A 15800-nucleotide genomic window follows, 5' to 3' on the forward strand; every position below is an offset into this window, starting at 1 on the left:
GACTAAGATATGCCCACCGATTTAGTTAACCAGTCTTCAATTTGTTTAGGATAATTTGACCAGTAGACGCCCTGTTCTATTGGAGAGTATAGAACAGTATTCAGTGCATCTCAGCTGAGTGTTAATGTATGGAAATCAGGACAGTATATAATGAATGATCTATCTAAATCAAAGAGACCAAAACATATGAATGAAATATATATGTACTTCCTGTTCTCTTACATTGACCTGCAGGTCATTTAATTAAACTAAACACATAGTACTGGGGTTAGACTCCTAAATATATTATGAAAAGGTGACTGCAATGTAGAAACATGTTATATATAGGTAAAAAAAAAGCTAGGCTGATCCTGTCTATGGCGCTCTGGTAATTCACAGTATATAATATTACAGTAACACCGGGGCTTCCTTTTGGGATTCAGATATTATCCAAGAGAAGCTGATGACCAGAGCTGAAACTTTTTATGATTAAGGGGTCTATGTACTAATAATTACGGACCAGCTGCGATTATTTTATTAATGAAAGTATCCCAACTATGGCCCGTATTCAATATGGGTCGAAAAGTCCGAACTCAGACTTTTCGCCCTCATCGCCGTTTTTTCAGGGATAAAGTATCGGGCGTGTGTCCGCTTTATCCCCGTATTCAATTAGGATCCGGCGAAAACAGGACCTGGTGGAAAGGTAAGTATCAAAAAATCCAGGGAATTTTTAGGAAATTTTCCTGGCACCCCCATAAAGATGTCCAGACATAGGGGATCACTATGGGTATCCCCGTTTTTGTCTGCTGAAGGTAATCGGGGGTTTTAAATAGTCGCAGCAGGTGCATAATTGCGCCTGTGAAGAAGGGGTGAAGAATAGCACTTAGATTTTTTTTTGCAAAAAAAACCTACTTCCATCAAATTTGGGGTGCATGAAAATGGGTGCAAGCATATTTTTAATTTGAAAGTTCTTCAAAAATGCACCTGCCGCTAATACCCGCATTCTTGAAAACTGCAGTCAGGGCTCAGCTCAGCAGGACAGCTAATCTCCTGCACCCTGCTACAGTGAGGTGAGGTGGGGGGGACCTGAGAAAGGGGGGGTGATATGTGTGTGTGAAGGGAGGGGAGCTCTGTTAAGGGGAGGAGCTGTGTGTGTTGGGGTGAGTATGTATAAGGAGGGGAGATCTGTGTGTGTGAAGTGTGGGATCTGAGTAAGGGGGGGATTTTAGTGAGTGTGGAAAGCTGTGTGTGTGAGAGAGGGGGTAGCTGAGTGAGGAAAGCTGTGTGTGTGAGAGAGGGGGTGGCTGAGTGAGAAAAGCTGTGTGTGTGAGAGAGGGGGTGGCTGAGTGAGGAAAGCTGTGTGTGTGTGTGTGTTGTGTGTGTGTGTGAGAGAGGGGTTGGCTGAGTGAGGAAAGCTGTGTGTGTGAGAGAGGGGGTGGCTGAGCGAGGAAAGCTGTGTGTGTGTGTGTGAGAGAGGGGGTTGCTGAGTGAGGAAAGCTGTGTGTGTGTGAGACGGGGTGACTGAGTGAGGAAAGCTGTGTGTGTGTGTGTGTGTGAGAGGGGGTGGCTGAGTGAGGAAAGCTGTGTGTGTGTGTGAGAGGGGGTTGCTGAGTGAGGAAAGCTGTGTGTGTGTGTGTGCGTGTGTGTGTGTGAGAGGGGGTTGCTGAGTGAGGAAAGCTGTGTGTGTATGTGAGAGAGGGGGTTGCTGAGTGAGGAAAGCTGTGTGTGTGTGAGAGGGGGGGTGGCTGAGTGAGGAAAGTTGTGTGTGTTTGTGGGTGGCTGAGTGAGGAAAGCTGTGTGTGTGAGGGATGGCTGAATGAGGAAAACTGTGTGTGTGAGGGGATGGCTGAGTGAGGAAAACTGTGTGTGTGTGAGACGGGGTGGCTGAGTGAGGAAAGCTGTGTGTGTATGTGTGTGTGTGTGAGAGGGGGTGGCTGAGTAAGGAAAGCTGTGTGTGTGTGTGTGTGTGTGTGTGAGAGGGGGTTGCTTAGTGAGGAAAGCTGTGTGTGTGTGTGTGAGAGGGGGTTGCTGAGTGAGGAAAGCTGTGTGTGTATGTGTATGTGAGAGGGGGTGGCTGAGTGAGGAAAGTTGTGTGTGTGTGTGAGAGGGGGTTGCTGAGTGAGGAAAGCTGTGTGTGTGTGTGTGTGTGTGTGTGAGAGGGGGTTGCTGAGTGAGGAAAGCTGTGTGTGTGTGAGAGGGGGGGTGGCTGAGTGAGGAAAGTTGTGTGTGTTTGTGGATGGCTGAGTGAGAAAAGCTGTGTGTGTGAGGGATGGCTGAGTGAGGAAAACTGTGTGTGTGAGGGGATGGCTGAGTGAGGAAAACTGTGTGTGTGAGGGGATGGCTGAGTGAGGAAAGCTGTGTGTGTGAGGTAGTAGGTGAGTGGGGAAGGGGAGCTGAGGGAAGGAGAGAGCTGTGGGTGGGTCCAAGTGAGATCTGTGTATGTGTGAGGGGGGAGAGTTTTTGTCTGCTGAAGGTAATCGGGGGTTTTAAATAGCCGCAGCAGGTGCATAATTGCGCCTGTGAAGAAGGGGTGAAGAATAGCACTTAGATTTTTTTTTGCAAAAAAAACCTACTTCCATCAAATTTGGGGTGCATGAAAATGGGTGCAAGCATATTTTTAATTTGAAAATTCTTCAAAACTGCACCTGCCGCTAATACCCGCATTCTTGAAAACTGCAGTCAGGGCTCAGCTCAGCAGGACAGCTAATCTCCTGCACCCTGCTACAGTGAGGTGAGGTGGGGGGGGACCTGAGAAAGGGGGGGTGATATGTGTGTGTGAAGGGAGGGGAGCTCTGTTAAGGGGAGGAGCTGTGTGTGTTGGGGTGAGTATGTATAAGGAGGGGAGATCTGTGTGTGTGAAGTGTGGGATCTGAGTAAGGGGGGGATTTTAGTGAATGTGGAAAGCTGTGTGTGTGTGAGAGAGGGGGTAGCTGAGTGAGGAAAGCTGTGTGTGTGAGAGAGGGGGTGGCTGAGTGAGGAAAGCTGTGTGTGTGAGTGAGGGGGTGGCTGAGCGAGGAAAGCTATGTGTGTGTGTGTGTGTGAGAGAGGGGGTTGCTGAGTGAGGAAAGCTGTGTGTGTGTGAGACGGGGTGACTGAGTGAGGAAAGCTGTGTGTGTGTGTGTGAGAGGGGGTGGCTGAGTGAGGAAAGCTGTGTGTGTGTGTGAGAGGGGGTTGCTGAGTGAGGAAAGCTGTGTGTGTGTGTGTGCGTGTGTGTGTGTGTGAGAGGGGGTTGCTGAGTGAGGAAAGCTGTGTGTGTGTGTATGTGAGAGAGGGGGTTGCTGAGTGAGGAAAGCTGTGTGTGTGTGAGAGGGGGGGTGGCTGAGTGAGGAAAGTTGTGTGTGTTTGTGGGTGGCTGAGTGAGGAAAGCTGTGTGTGTGAGGGATGGCTGAATGAGGAAAACTGTGTGTGTGAGGGGATGGCTGAGTGAGGAAAGCTGTGTGTGTGTGAGACGGGGTGGCTGAGTGAGGGAAGCTGTGTGTGTATGTGTGTGTGTGTGAGAGGGGGTGGCTGAGTAAGGAAAGCTGTGTGTGTGTGTGTGAGAGGGGGTTGCTTAGTGAGGAAAGCTGTGTGTGTGTGTGTGTGTGTGAGAGGGGGTTGCTGAGTGAGGAAAGCTGTGTGTGTGTGTGTGTGTGTGTGTGTATGTATGTGAGAGGGGGTGGCTGAGTGAGGAAAGTTGTGTGTGTGTGTGAGAGGGGGTTGCTGAGTGAGGAAAGCTGTGTGTGTGTGTGTGTGAGAGGGGGTTGCTGAGTGAGGAAAGCTGTGTGTGTGTGAGAGGGGGGGTGGCTGAGTGAGGAAAGTTGTGTGTGTTTGTGGATGGCTGAGTGAGGAAAGCTGTGTGTGTGAGGGATGGCTGAGTGAGGAAAACTGTGTGTGTGAGGGGATGGCTGAGTGAGGAAAACTGTGTGTGTGAGGGGATGGCTGAGTGAGGAAAGCTGTGTGTGTGAGGTAGTAGGTGAGTGGGGAAGGGGAGCTGAGGGAAGGAGAGAGCTGTGGGTGGGTCCAAGTGAGATCTGTGTATGTGTGAGGGGGGAGAGCTTTGTAAGGGGAGATGAGCTGAGGGGGGAAGGGGGTACCGGGTGAGGGGGGTGCATTGTGTGTTTAAGGGGAGGAGAGCTATGTGAGGGGGGAGCGCTGAGAATTTTATATGCTGTATGTATTTAAATATACATTATTTATGGAGCCCCTAGGCAGTATTTTCGCGGGGCTCTGTGGAGTCACAGGCAATAACAAAGAGGATGGAGGAGGCAGTCCCCTCCCATAATCACCCCCAGCTACTTCTCTTTTCCACCTGTGAGGTGGTTCCCACCTACTACCCTGGCCCTGACATCAGCTGGCCCGGTTTGCACGAAGGTCCGTGTCCAGCTTCTTAGAGGGACAAGTGGCGTTCAGCCACACGAGATCGAGCAATAACATTGGTGGCTGTGTCTCTGCTGCTGAGGGGAGGCCTGAGACAGGTGCTGCTGCTGAGAGTCTGTGTCCCAGCACCCATGACTTGGAGCATACTTGCCGACAATCTGGCTGCTCCTTCCGGGAGGGAGCAGCCAGGTCGGCAGAACAGGGGACGTGGCCGGCAAAAGGGGGCGGTCCAAACAAGCTGAGGTCGGTTTGCGGGTGTGACAGGGGGCGGGGCCACACAATTGCGTCATTTTAGCCCCGCCCCCGCTACACAATGCAGAAAAAAAGGCATTGCGAAGCAGGGGGCGGGCCCAAAATGACGCAAATCGCGTCAGTGGCCCCCCCCCTCTGCGGGGGTTTATCAGGTAATGGGGAGGGGGGTTCGGGGGATCGGCGGCAGGCTTGCCTGCCTTTCCGGGGGGCGGGAGCTGCACCCGTTTATCGGGAGGCTCCCGCCCGAATCGGGAGGGTAGGCAACCCTGACTTGGAGGAGCCTGAGTGGTGATTCTGGTGAGAACATATCTGACAACTCTGATGCAACACATGCCAAGGGACACTACTATGGCAGGTGTATAAGGGCACTATTGTGGCATAATGTGAATAAGGGGCGCTATTGTTAAGCATAATGTGAAAAAAGGGCACTACTGGGTGTTGAGACATGAATAAGGGACACTACCTATGTGGTGTAATGTAAATCAGGGGCACTATGTAATGTGAATAAGATTGTGCTACAGTGTGGTGTAATTTGAATTGGGCTATGCCCCTTTTTTGTGAGACCACACCCCTTTTTTGCACGCACTGGCCCTGCCTCTCACACACACTGATGCACACTCTGTGTCTCTCACACACACAGATGCATACTCTGTGTCTCTCACACACACAGATGCACACTCTGTGTCTCTCACACACACAGATGCATACTCTGTGTCTCTCACAAATACTGATGCACACGCTGGTCCTCTCACAAACGTGTCACTTTTACACACACTGGGCAGAATTCAATTCTTTTCATCCCCTATCGCGCCCGACAGAGCTATTCTATTCTTGCTCCTGTCGGGCGCGATCAGCTGCCAAGCACTACATTTCAGCTCGCAGCCCCTGGGGGATGAGAGCTGAAATGTGCGAAAAGTGACATGTTTGGGCGCCCAAACATCACTTTTCGCGATCGCGCCCAGCACTTTGGTCGGGGTTAGCCGTTTTACGCGGCTAAACCCAACCACTTTGGGTGCGATCAGCGTGAAACGCTGGCACAATTGAATAGCGGCCCGCGATCTCCTGTCACTTCAGACGGGAGATGCGGGCCGCGAAATCAATTGAATTCCGCCCACTGTGCCTCTCACACACAATGATGCATATTCTGTGTCTCTCACACTGACACAAACTCTGTGTCTTACACACAAACACACACACACATACACACACAAACTGTGCCTCTCACACACACACACCCCCACACACACTGTGCCTCTCTCTCATACACACACTGTGCCTCTCTCTCATACACACACTGTGCCTCTCAAACACACTGTGCCTCTCACACACACGCACAATCCATCACACAAATACACACACTGTGTATCACACTGACACTAACCATTTTCCTGTGTTCTGCCAGCAGTTTCCTCTCTATCACCCAGGCCAAGGCAGTCCTTTACGCAGGGGTGAAACTAGAACTTTCTGGGCTCCATTTCAACACTTTGAATGGGTCCTCACCCAATGCTGCTAGAGAGAGAGATCTCTTTCCACAGCATTTCATCAGTTTATGCTCCATAGTAGTGCCCTAGTTAAAATTATGCTCTATATATAGGGGAATTCAATATGGAGCGATAAGTCCGTTTTTTGCGTTAATATCGCACCTATGACGTCATTATCGCAGGTTTTAGTTTTACACTGTATTCAATTCCAAAGACTTTTCGCAGGTTCGAAAAGTCTTTGAAAAAAACGGGGATAAATTTTCACCACTGAATAGGTGGCAAAAAAAGTGCAGAATTGGGGTTCAGGGGTGCAGGCTTAAAAAATATAGCCTGCACCCCTGGGAATGACATTTTAAAAATAACTGTGTCAAAAAAAATAAAAAAAAACAAAATAGGGACACCCCAAAAAATTTATTAAAAAATTGGGGTGAAAAAAAATGGGAAAAAATAGTTTAACAATAGGGAAATAGGTTCAGGGCTATTCTGCAAATATGCGGCAGGTGTGTTCTAGAAGAGTAATAGCAGCAGGTGCACAGTTGCAGAATTTTACAAAAATTACTTTAGGGACATAAAAATATGCTAGTACCCATTTTCATGTACCCCAAATTTGATGGGACCACTTAAAAAAACGAAAAAAAAACCTAAGTGCTCTTCTGCATCACTTCTTCAATGTCGGGGAAAAAAACACCTGCCGCAGCTATTTAAATCCCCGACTTTCATTTGCAGGCTAAAAACGGGGGTACCCATAGTGATCCCCCATGTTTTTACAGCTTTAGGGGGTCCTACAATTTTTTTAAGGAAAATTTCGTAATTTAATGCAAATCCCACTTCGCAGGCTCCCGTTTTCGTAGGTTTCATATTGAATACGGGGATAAGCGGGCGCGCGCCCGATACTTTATCCCAGGTAAAAGCTCCGATATGAAACGTAAACTTCGACAGCAAAGTTTACGTTTCATATTGAATACCCCTAACAGTGTCCTCAGTTCACATTATACTACATTGTAGTGCTCGCAGTTCATCACTGACAGGCTCCTGCTTATAGCACTTCTCGTTGGCACCCTAGCCTGTTAGATGGCCATTACCCACCCAATTGTTCCATTATTGGTGTGCCAGGTGAACCATCTAGGTTCTCCATCCAAAAGACAAACACACATATATAGATTTGTCCAGAGAAGGCACTCACTAGGCTTCTTCCAAAAACCTTCTTTATTACTCACAGGTTCAGATACAGATAACTGTCAACATTTCAGCCCTCACCAAGCCTTTGTCAAGACAAACTAAGCAGATCTCCAGACCTGAGACACTCTCAAGTCAACTGTAATCCCCACCTTATAAATCCCAAGTAACCAGATATCTTGACTGCCATGTGCTGTGCACAACAGGAAGTGATTGCAGACTCATTTGTACACTCACAAAATAACAGTCATATAATTATTATCAGCTCACATTAGAAATATTATTTACACGCATACAGTATGCTAACAAATCTTACAATGCCCTGATTATAGTTCTGCCAGTAACATTCATCTTGTATCCAAACGGCTACCACCCTGAAGTTCTGGAGCTTCTGGCTTGTGTCTGAGACACAAAATACGCACATTTACTGTTTAGTGCCTCACTGTGAAATGCAAGTGGGTCTTCAGACACAAAAAAGACGCATTTCCCGTTTTGCTATTCACTGTCGACCACATCTGTGTCTAAGATGCCAAATAGACACATTGCCTATTTCCGTCCCAAACTTCAATACGCTTTAAAGCTTTAAAGTAGCATTTTTATCACAAGCCACAGTTTTAATGTGGATGTGATAAATATTTTTTTACCTAAATTCATAATGGAGTTGTTGGTATCCGGGGAGGGGCCCACAAAAAATTCAGGAAGTGTCTGTATAGCTAGCAACCCGGGGACTGTAAGAATCAGAGACAGTCACAATCACACTCTGTGCCCAGACTGCTACTGTCATGTTCTGACAGTGAGTCAGAACATGCTAAGCAGCACCCCCCCGACGAACACCCCCATCTGATTGTGACCCACTAAGTTCTGCCCCCTCATCAAAAGGGGCGTGGCCTCAAAGTTGTGGGGCCCACCCGGGAATTATCCAGAACCCCGCCGGCCCAGTCCAAGCCTGAATAGTCCTGACACTTAATTTATACAAAAGTATGTGAAAGTTTTACTTTTCACCTGCTTTTGTATAAATTAAGTGATGAAGAATAGATCACAGGATCTTTGTGTAATCGTTCTGAGGTGGTATTGGTAATGGTACAGATAAATTCTTTGCATCACATGGATTATATACATGCAGAGAGGAATAACAAGAGTTCTTCTCAGCATGTGAGGGGTGTCATTTATTCCATGGGCTACTAACTGCTGACAGATCCATACTAAGGGGCCCATTTATTAAAGGGGCCCATTTATTTATTGAAAAATGCGATCATAGCACCAGAATGTATTATCCAGCACCTGCAGGGGCAGTGACTCCGAAAGGAGCCTGTCCCTGCAATGTGCCAGGAGTGCTGCCGGTCCCGCTGACTGCACATGTGCTGCCACCATTACCGGAGAGGGTTCTGGGGGGAACCCTCTGCCGGCTAAATATGCGAAGTGTCTCATAGAGACTACAGCGGCTAACGCCATCTTCAACTGCAGCAGCTAATGACATCTTCAGATGCCTGCAGGAATGGAGTGATCTCAGCAGGTATCAGAGCATGCATGCCAACGTTTCACTCCCTCCTTCCGGGAGGGAGCTATCGGGCTTTCTCGGCGGAAAGTGGGTTGCGGCGAAAAGGGGGCGTGGCCCGGCGGTGACGTGCATTTTGGGGTGGAGCATGGGGGCGTGGCATCGCAATCGCATCATCGCAGCTCTGCTCCCTTTTCACAATGCCGTTTTTAAAGGCATTGTGAGGAGGGGGCGGGGCCGTGATTACGCGATTCAGCGCAATTCGCATCACTGGCCCCTCCGCTGCTGGGACTTTTATAGTAGGTGCAGGGGGGTCGGACGGGTCGCTGATCCCGGGAGGCTTGCCTGCTTTCCTGGGAGGTCGGGAGCGGCACCCGATTTTCGGGAGGCTCCCGACCAAATAGGGAGGTTAGGCAACTATGTATCAGAGATATCCGCTGTAGTCTCTCCTTCATACATCTGGGGGAAACTTAATATTTACAGTTAACCCCAAAAAACGTGTGTAGCCGCAAATATACAATGATAAATGGGCCCCTTAATACCGGCCATTCTCTATGGTCGGTTAATGCTGCAGATAGATGTAAATCTACGGACAGGTTTAGGTTCAGGACACACATGGTGTGGAGAAAAGTCAGGTATTGGTTTGTGGATACATTTCAGACAGGTTCAGGTTTGGACTAAGGTTTGGGATAATGATAGACCTTTAATTGTTACAGTATATTAAGGGTGCTATACAGTAGATTGTAAGTTTCTGTGCAGCAACACCCCATTACATTGTTGCCCGTATGTTAATGCAATGGGTATCATTTTTGTTTGTTTACTGTTTATTTGCTGTATGTTCCTAAATGATAAGCACTACTGTATATGCTGGTGCTATAAAAAGTACTATTGAAAAAGAGAGGTCATAGAGCAGGTCACAGCTATATTTAAGGGCATGCACTGAAGCTGCCTGCGGTGTACTGAACTGTGCTGAGTTACGTATAAATAGGCTACAGAGGGCCTGATTCATTATGGATTGCAACTGCGATTGCAATAACGATTACGCACGCAGTCTCACTATGATAGTATGCTAATCCACTGCGATGCTATGCCATCGCAGCACAACATAAGGACGCCCACTTTACCTTACACACATCCGTAATCCTTAGCAAGACTGCAGAACCATCAGTATCATCAAGTACAATCGCAGCCTCACACACACTTGCACAAGCTCTGACCTTACTCAGAAATTGCTAAACTTGTCGCGCGCTATGAGTACTCAAGCTGCGTAAGGCATCACAGTGGATAATTAATGAACGCCCCTGCAACAGCATTCAAACGCACTGGTCATTTCGCCGACCACCCCCCATCACCTCCCACAAACGGCACTTCCTGTCAATTACTCTGCGATGGGTCTGTGTAGCCACTGCGATCGCAGTCCCGATCACAGTGACTGGTTCGCGCACGCGCACTACGATGCATGCGCTGAACACAACAATCGGCCGATTGCCTGCGCAATCGCAGTTGCAATCTGTAGTGAATCAGGCCCAGAGTCCTTCCTTGGATTATGAACAGGAAGTCTGCAGTGTGTATGAAAATGGATTCCCCCATAATGAAAACTTTCTCTCTGCCAATCTCAAATATCTTCCGATAAACTCCAGAAACTTTTACATATAAATTATATTAGTAGCTATTTTATATATGGCAACTTCTAAGAGCGTGCACGTTATTGCAGCAGTATATAAACTGTATGCAACACAGATTAAATTACCCTGATTAATGTCCACTTTTATTACTTTTTTATTGATTTCACACTCACCAAATACTGTCAGGTTAATCTGAGCTTGCCTGGAGCCGTGTTTGTTTTCCACAACCAACGTGTAGCAGCCACAATGCTCCTGCCGTGCTGATGAGATAGTCAGTTTGCTGGTATCCTCTGTGTTCCCCACTGTGATGAATTCACTCACTTTGATCTGTCCGTAGGAAGAGCACAGAATGAGATCAGATGCCCCCCGACTTCACCATATCCGCCCCAGTTGTACAGGTGAGCTGCTGTACATCAAAGCAGTCCTGGTATAAGAGGCTTCAGGCACATTAAATAGACCCTATTTGCTGGAGACTGTTGGCAATCCTTAATTTTCCATAAAAGCTTCAGACCACCATCAAGGAAACAGGAGTGAGTACAGTAGGTGCAGTTATGAATAATACCCCTTTAACATCGCAATGCCAGGTCTCACCCAGGATTTTGTACATCCCAGCTGCTGCCTTCTGAAGACAATTACAATTGTTTGCATTATTAGCCCAATATACCACATGCATTGGCTGAGATGTAATAAAGGGGTTTTATCACATTCCCCATATGTACAAAGCGCCGGACTGTTTTGTCCTGGTGGGTAATGCCCCCTTACCCAATAGAAGCCTATGGGCTTCCTATCGGAACGCTCCCTCTTTGGCAGGGATCCAATTTGATCCCTCCCATCACCCCCCACATGCGCAGAAGAACGCCAGAGGGACTTCTGGCTGTTAAACCCGGAGTCATCTTTTATAGGATTTTGCTGGAACCTGCACCTTCCTTGTATTGAATGTTTATGAAAGTAGATATTTTGTTACTTTTTTATCAGCTCTCTATACATTATTTCATATTTTAATTGTGTTTAATTAAATGTTTTTGTTTTATAATTTTATATATGTGTCCTGATTTCTGCCATCTCATATTAAAGCACTATACTATATTTTATATAGCGGAGTTCTTATCTTGGTTTTTTTAACGTTAATAATTTAGGTGCGTTTCCACATACAGGGCCTGATTCAGAGCCGGACGCTCTTTCGGAGCGCTCGCTCTGAATCAGTGCCCTCCTTCTCTTTTTTAGAGCGGCCTCTTGGTCGCTCGCATAGCTGTGGGTGACCACCCACAGCTATAACGAGCAGCCAAAAAGATGGTCGCGATGGTCAAGACCATCGCGACGATCGGGCTTGCGACGAGACCCTCTATCAGAGCCAAAAGCACTCCCACTGACATCACTTGTGATGTCACTGGGACCGGCCCCAGACGGTAGGCGTTCCCATGGGAACTCCTCCGTCTGGCCAGCCACGCCCCCGGCACACCCACCAAAGGGGGAGTGCTGTCACTCACCATCAACAGCACACCCCCTTTGGTGCGAGACCCATAGTGACGGCTTGCCTGTCACTATGCGGGTCTCGCGCATGCGCACAACGGAGCCGGCTCCCTCGTGTGCATGCGCACTGCCCCAACATCGACCCGCTTGCGAGCGGGTCTGAATCAGACCTACAGTACTTACCATTAAGATACAAAATCCCCTTGGTTTTATTTGCTGCGCACACACAAATTTGCAGTATATTATTGTAAGCGCAGATAGCAAAAGTTTTTCTGTTTTTTATACATATATGGTATTAATATTGCCACGCTGCTGGTACCATGTATAATATGGGTAAAACCGAGTGCGGGCATATTTATTTTCTGTTTTGTTTCAAAATTTTGCCTTGTGCTATCATGGCAACTTTCAATTAAGGCTATAAAAGGCCTAGTTGGGTGTGGCTAACAGCCATCCCCTATATAGATGTGTCCCTCTGTAACTGGGAGCTGAGTACATTTAACTGCAATGTAATGGTCATATATGCCAGGACCTGCAGAAAAAAAGGGGTCCCTTGTCGCTGGGCTGCAGGCTTAAATGCTTTGATCAAATGATCATGACAAAATCATACTTACCTACCTTTATAAATCTCTTCCCGGGAGAAGCCCGGGTAAGAGAAGCAGCAGGGGGCCGTTGGGGGCGGGGCCTAACGATTCACGTCATTAAGCCCCGCCCCCTCGTGGCAAAACTGCCGCGATTGGGTCAAATTTACATAGGGGCGGGGCCAAATGCTGTGATTCATGCAGAATCACATCTTAAGCCCCGCCCCCTTCACGGAGACCAGCGATCGCCGCGGGTATTCTCCTCATTCTGCCCACTTCACTAGGAAGTGGGCAGAATGCGGGAGAAATGCCTACCCTTCCGGGGGTGCGGGGGGTTACCCGAAAAATCGGGAGCCTCCCGCGAAAACCGGGAGGGTAGGCATGTATGGACAAAATCCCCTTGGTTTTATTTGCTGCACATTTTTGCAGTATATTATTGTTAGCGCCTAGAGCAAAAGTTTTTCCATTAAGATACTGCTGCTTTAATTTCAATTTGCATATATTATATATTTACAATTGTTTGCATTTAGCAGCAAAAGTTTCTGCTGGTTTTTTTTGGAATTAATTTTACGCCTTGATTCAGCCACTTGTAATGGTAATTGTGGTCACAGCGATAGGAATATGGATAGTAGTGGCTAGTGGCTAGTATTTCTGTCTCATTGCACTGAGCTCATGAGTTCAATTCCCAGTCTTGACCGATCGGTGCAAAGTTTGTATGTTTTCCACGTGCTTGCATGAGTTTCCTCCCACACTCTATATATACAGGTAGGTATATTGGCTACTAACAAAAAAAAATATCCCTAGTGTATGTGTGTGACAATGTGTTAGGAAATATAGATTGTGATCTCAACTGGGGCAGGGACTGATGTGAATTACTGTAATATTATCTTTAAAGAGCTGCGTAATGTGTGCGTTAAAAAAATACCTCAGTGGTGTGTATTGAAGGACAAGGAAATGTATCTCAAACAGCCCGTACAATATTAATATTGTTAAAATATCCTAGGTGGCTGAGCTAGGGTAACAACAACTAGGAGGCACCTAAAACAATGAATAAGCGACATAATATCACCAGGGGTGTATTATGAGAGGAGGGGGCCCATGTGCAGTCTACGTCTCGGGGCCCCTCTTATCTCTCTGGTGCTCGGCAGCTCACTGAATGCACTGCCGCAGCAGTAGACTTTGGGCACTAGTCTGTGACTAGTCTGGGCACTTTGCCCTTCTGCTCCACGGGAGTCTGTCCTCCATGAGCTCGCCTTAGGTCACCAGGAAAATGGCGCGGCAGCCATTTTCTTGGCTATTTTCTCACCGCACATACGCAAAACACAGCGAAAATGGCCGAGGCGCCCATTTTCCAGGCAATTTTTACAGCGCTGATACAGCTAACGTGGTACTCCAAAGAGACAAGTAATAAAAATATGGGTGCAGGGTGTACGTTGCAGGCCACCCTGGACCCAGTAGCCCATGTGCCCCGCACACCCTGCACCCATTATAGATACACCCCTGAAGATTACTTATTCAGCAGTGTTTTTAAGAATCCCTCTATGCCCCCACGATAAGCACCAGCTATTGCCATGGAGAACTGGCCAGCAGCTTTTTACCTGTGAACATCAGCAGGGGCGGGCTGAGCTAGGGGGCAGGGTGCCATCTGGCCCCCCAGGCCGGTCCAATTTTAATAATTCAGGGCCGTCTGCTCCCTGGCCGCTCTGTGCTGTAACATGAGTAACTACTGTGTGGAGTAATGTGTATAAGGGGTACTACTGTGTGGCATAATGTGAATTGTGGGCACTACTATGTGGCATTATGTGAATTGTGGGCACTACTGTGTGTGATAACATGAACTGTGGGCACTACTCTGTGGTATAACCTGGAATGTGGGCACTACTGTTTATATTACCATACATATAATGTAAGATTGATTATATTAATGTTATATTACTGATGGATATTTAACTGTATACAGTACATCAGCGTCAAAGATGCTTCCAAAAATTTCCTCTTCAAAATTCAAATGTGCTCCCCTCAATAGTCAGCACCCTGCCCAAAAAAAAGTGAACACTATGGACAGGATTTCAGTTAACCTTGTAAACTGAACGGGTGCTAATTGAATGCTGGCCCATATGCAATAGCCTCACTTATTGGATATTGCATTTTAGGTCTCCTGAGACCCGAAAATAAATCTCCGATACCTGTGCAGTTAATGGGTGTAAAGACCCAGTCCTCTGTCAGACATGGCTGGAAGGTGATGTATTTGATTATAGTTTTTAAACATAACAATTTTTCATATATTTCATTACACATTTAAACCACATCCCCATTAGATAAACCATGCCTGCAGTTTTTTTGCCACATCCATTTTTCGTGTGTTGGTAGAAAAGCTGGGGCCACTTGATTGCATTTGCACCCAGGCTAAAAGTTGCCAGCCAGCCCCTGAATATCAGTGAAGGCTGGAAGTGTGTCTCTGAGGTGTGTTGTCAGAGCCCAGTACCACACTCTTAATCTGTGAAACAGTAAATGTGACCTCCACTTTCCACCTACTGAAATAAGAAGCAGACAAGTGGATGCCTGATCGTTGGGGCGCCACTAAGGATCTCAAAGAACTTCCACCAGCCCAGTTTAGATACCACTCATGCGGTTACCTCTCTCTTAAATTTCATCCATGCGAATGTGATGGGCTTTGTACCGGACACTTTGCAGAGAAGCACCACGGTCTCTCCAGCTCGGACCTTCATGTCTTCGGGGAATTGGAGTATCTGTGGTGCAGAAGCTGGAGGAAAACAAGAGTAAAAGAAAATGTTTAGATGACAAAACAAATATCTGCTGTAAACAACAGACCATTCATGTGGTTATCTCAATTGTATTCTAGTTGAGCAATCAGTGATTCAAACCAAATGCCAGAAACAGGTTATTAATGCAAGGGAATTCTCTACCAAACTGTTTGTCTAACCTACATTATGCAGTCCGTCATATACAGCAAATTTTCAAAATTAGGGGCCTATTCATCAACATTAAAATAACGGCTTTAAGGACATTTTCCTTAATTACCGTTATTTTAGTATTCATTAACACTGATATCTCTGAGTTAAGTCCGCCTGCATTCATTTCCACACTCCTCATACATTAGTAAGGGGATGTAGAAATTAGGCTATTCAACAAATTCCGAAAATTATGGCGTATAGCGGGTTACACACACGGAATTACCGCAGCTGTAGGCAGTACTGCGCATGTGCCATTTTTGTGAACATAACAGCGCATGCGCAGCACTGATTACTGCTGTGGTAAGGTAGGGGAGATATGGAAAAGTATCTATTTCCTGAAAAGCTGTCATCGCAAAAATGACAGCTTTTCAGAATAGATACTTATGGAGAGGAGGAATGATGAATTCCTCCAG

The 15800-nt window shown here is 47.0% G+C and overlaps 1 protein-coding gene across 3 annotated transcripts in view; it reads right to left on the reverse strand.

Moving 5' to 3' along the window:
* The window catches only part of MYLK (myosin light chain kinase), an 807913-nt gene that overhangs the window by 96484 nt on the left and 695629 nt on the right, over positions 1-15800 (reverse strand). For all 3 annotated transcript variants that reach the window (XM_088460742.1, XM_088460740.1, XM_088460741.1), the window contains 2 exons: positions 15049-15176; positions 10538-10691 (listed from right to left, as the gene is read on the reverse strand). In XM_088460742.1, the coding sequence (XP_088316868.1) occupies positions 10538-10691; positions 15049-15176 (282 nt within the window). The remainder of the gene's footprint in view (positions 1-10537; positions 10692-15048; positions 15177-15800) is intronic.

Source organism: Taudactylus pleione, unplaced genomic scaffold, assembly GCF_031769625.1.
Source record: "Taudactylus pleione unplaced genomic scaffold, aTauple2 ptg000977l, whole genome shotgun sequence".
NCBI classification, from domain to species: Eukaryota; Metazoa; Chordata; class Amphibia; order Anura; family Myobatrachidae; genus Taudactylus; species Taudactylus pleione.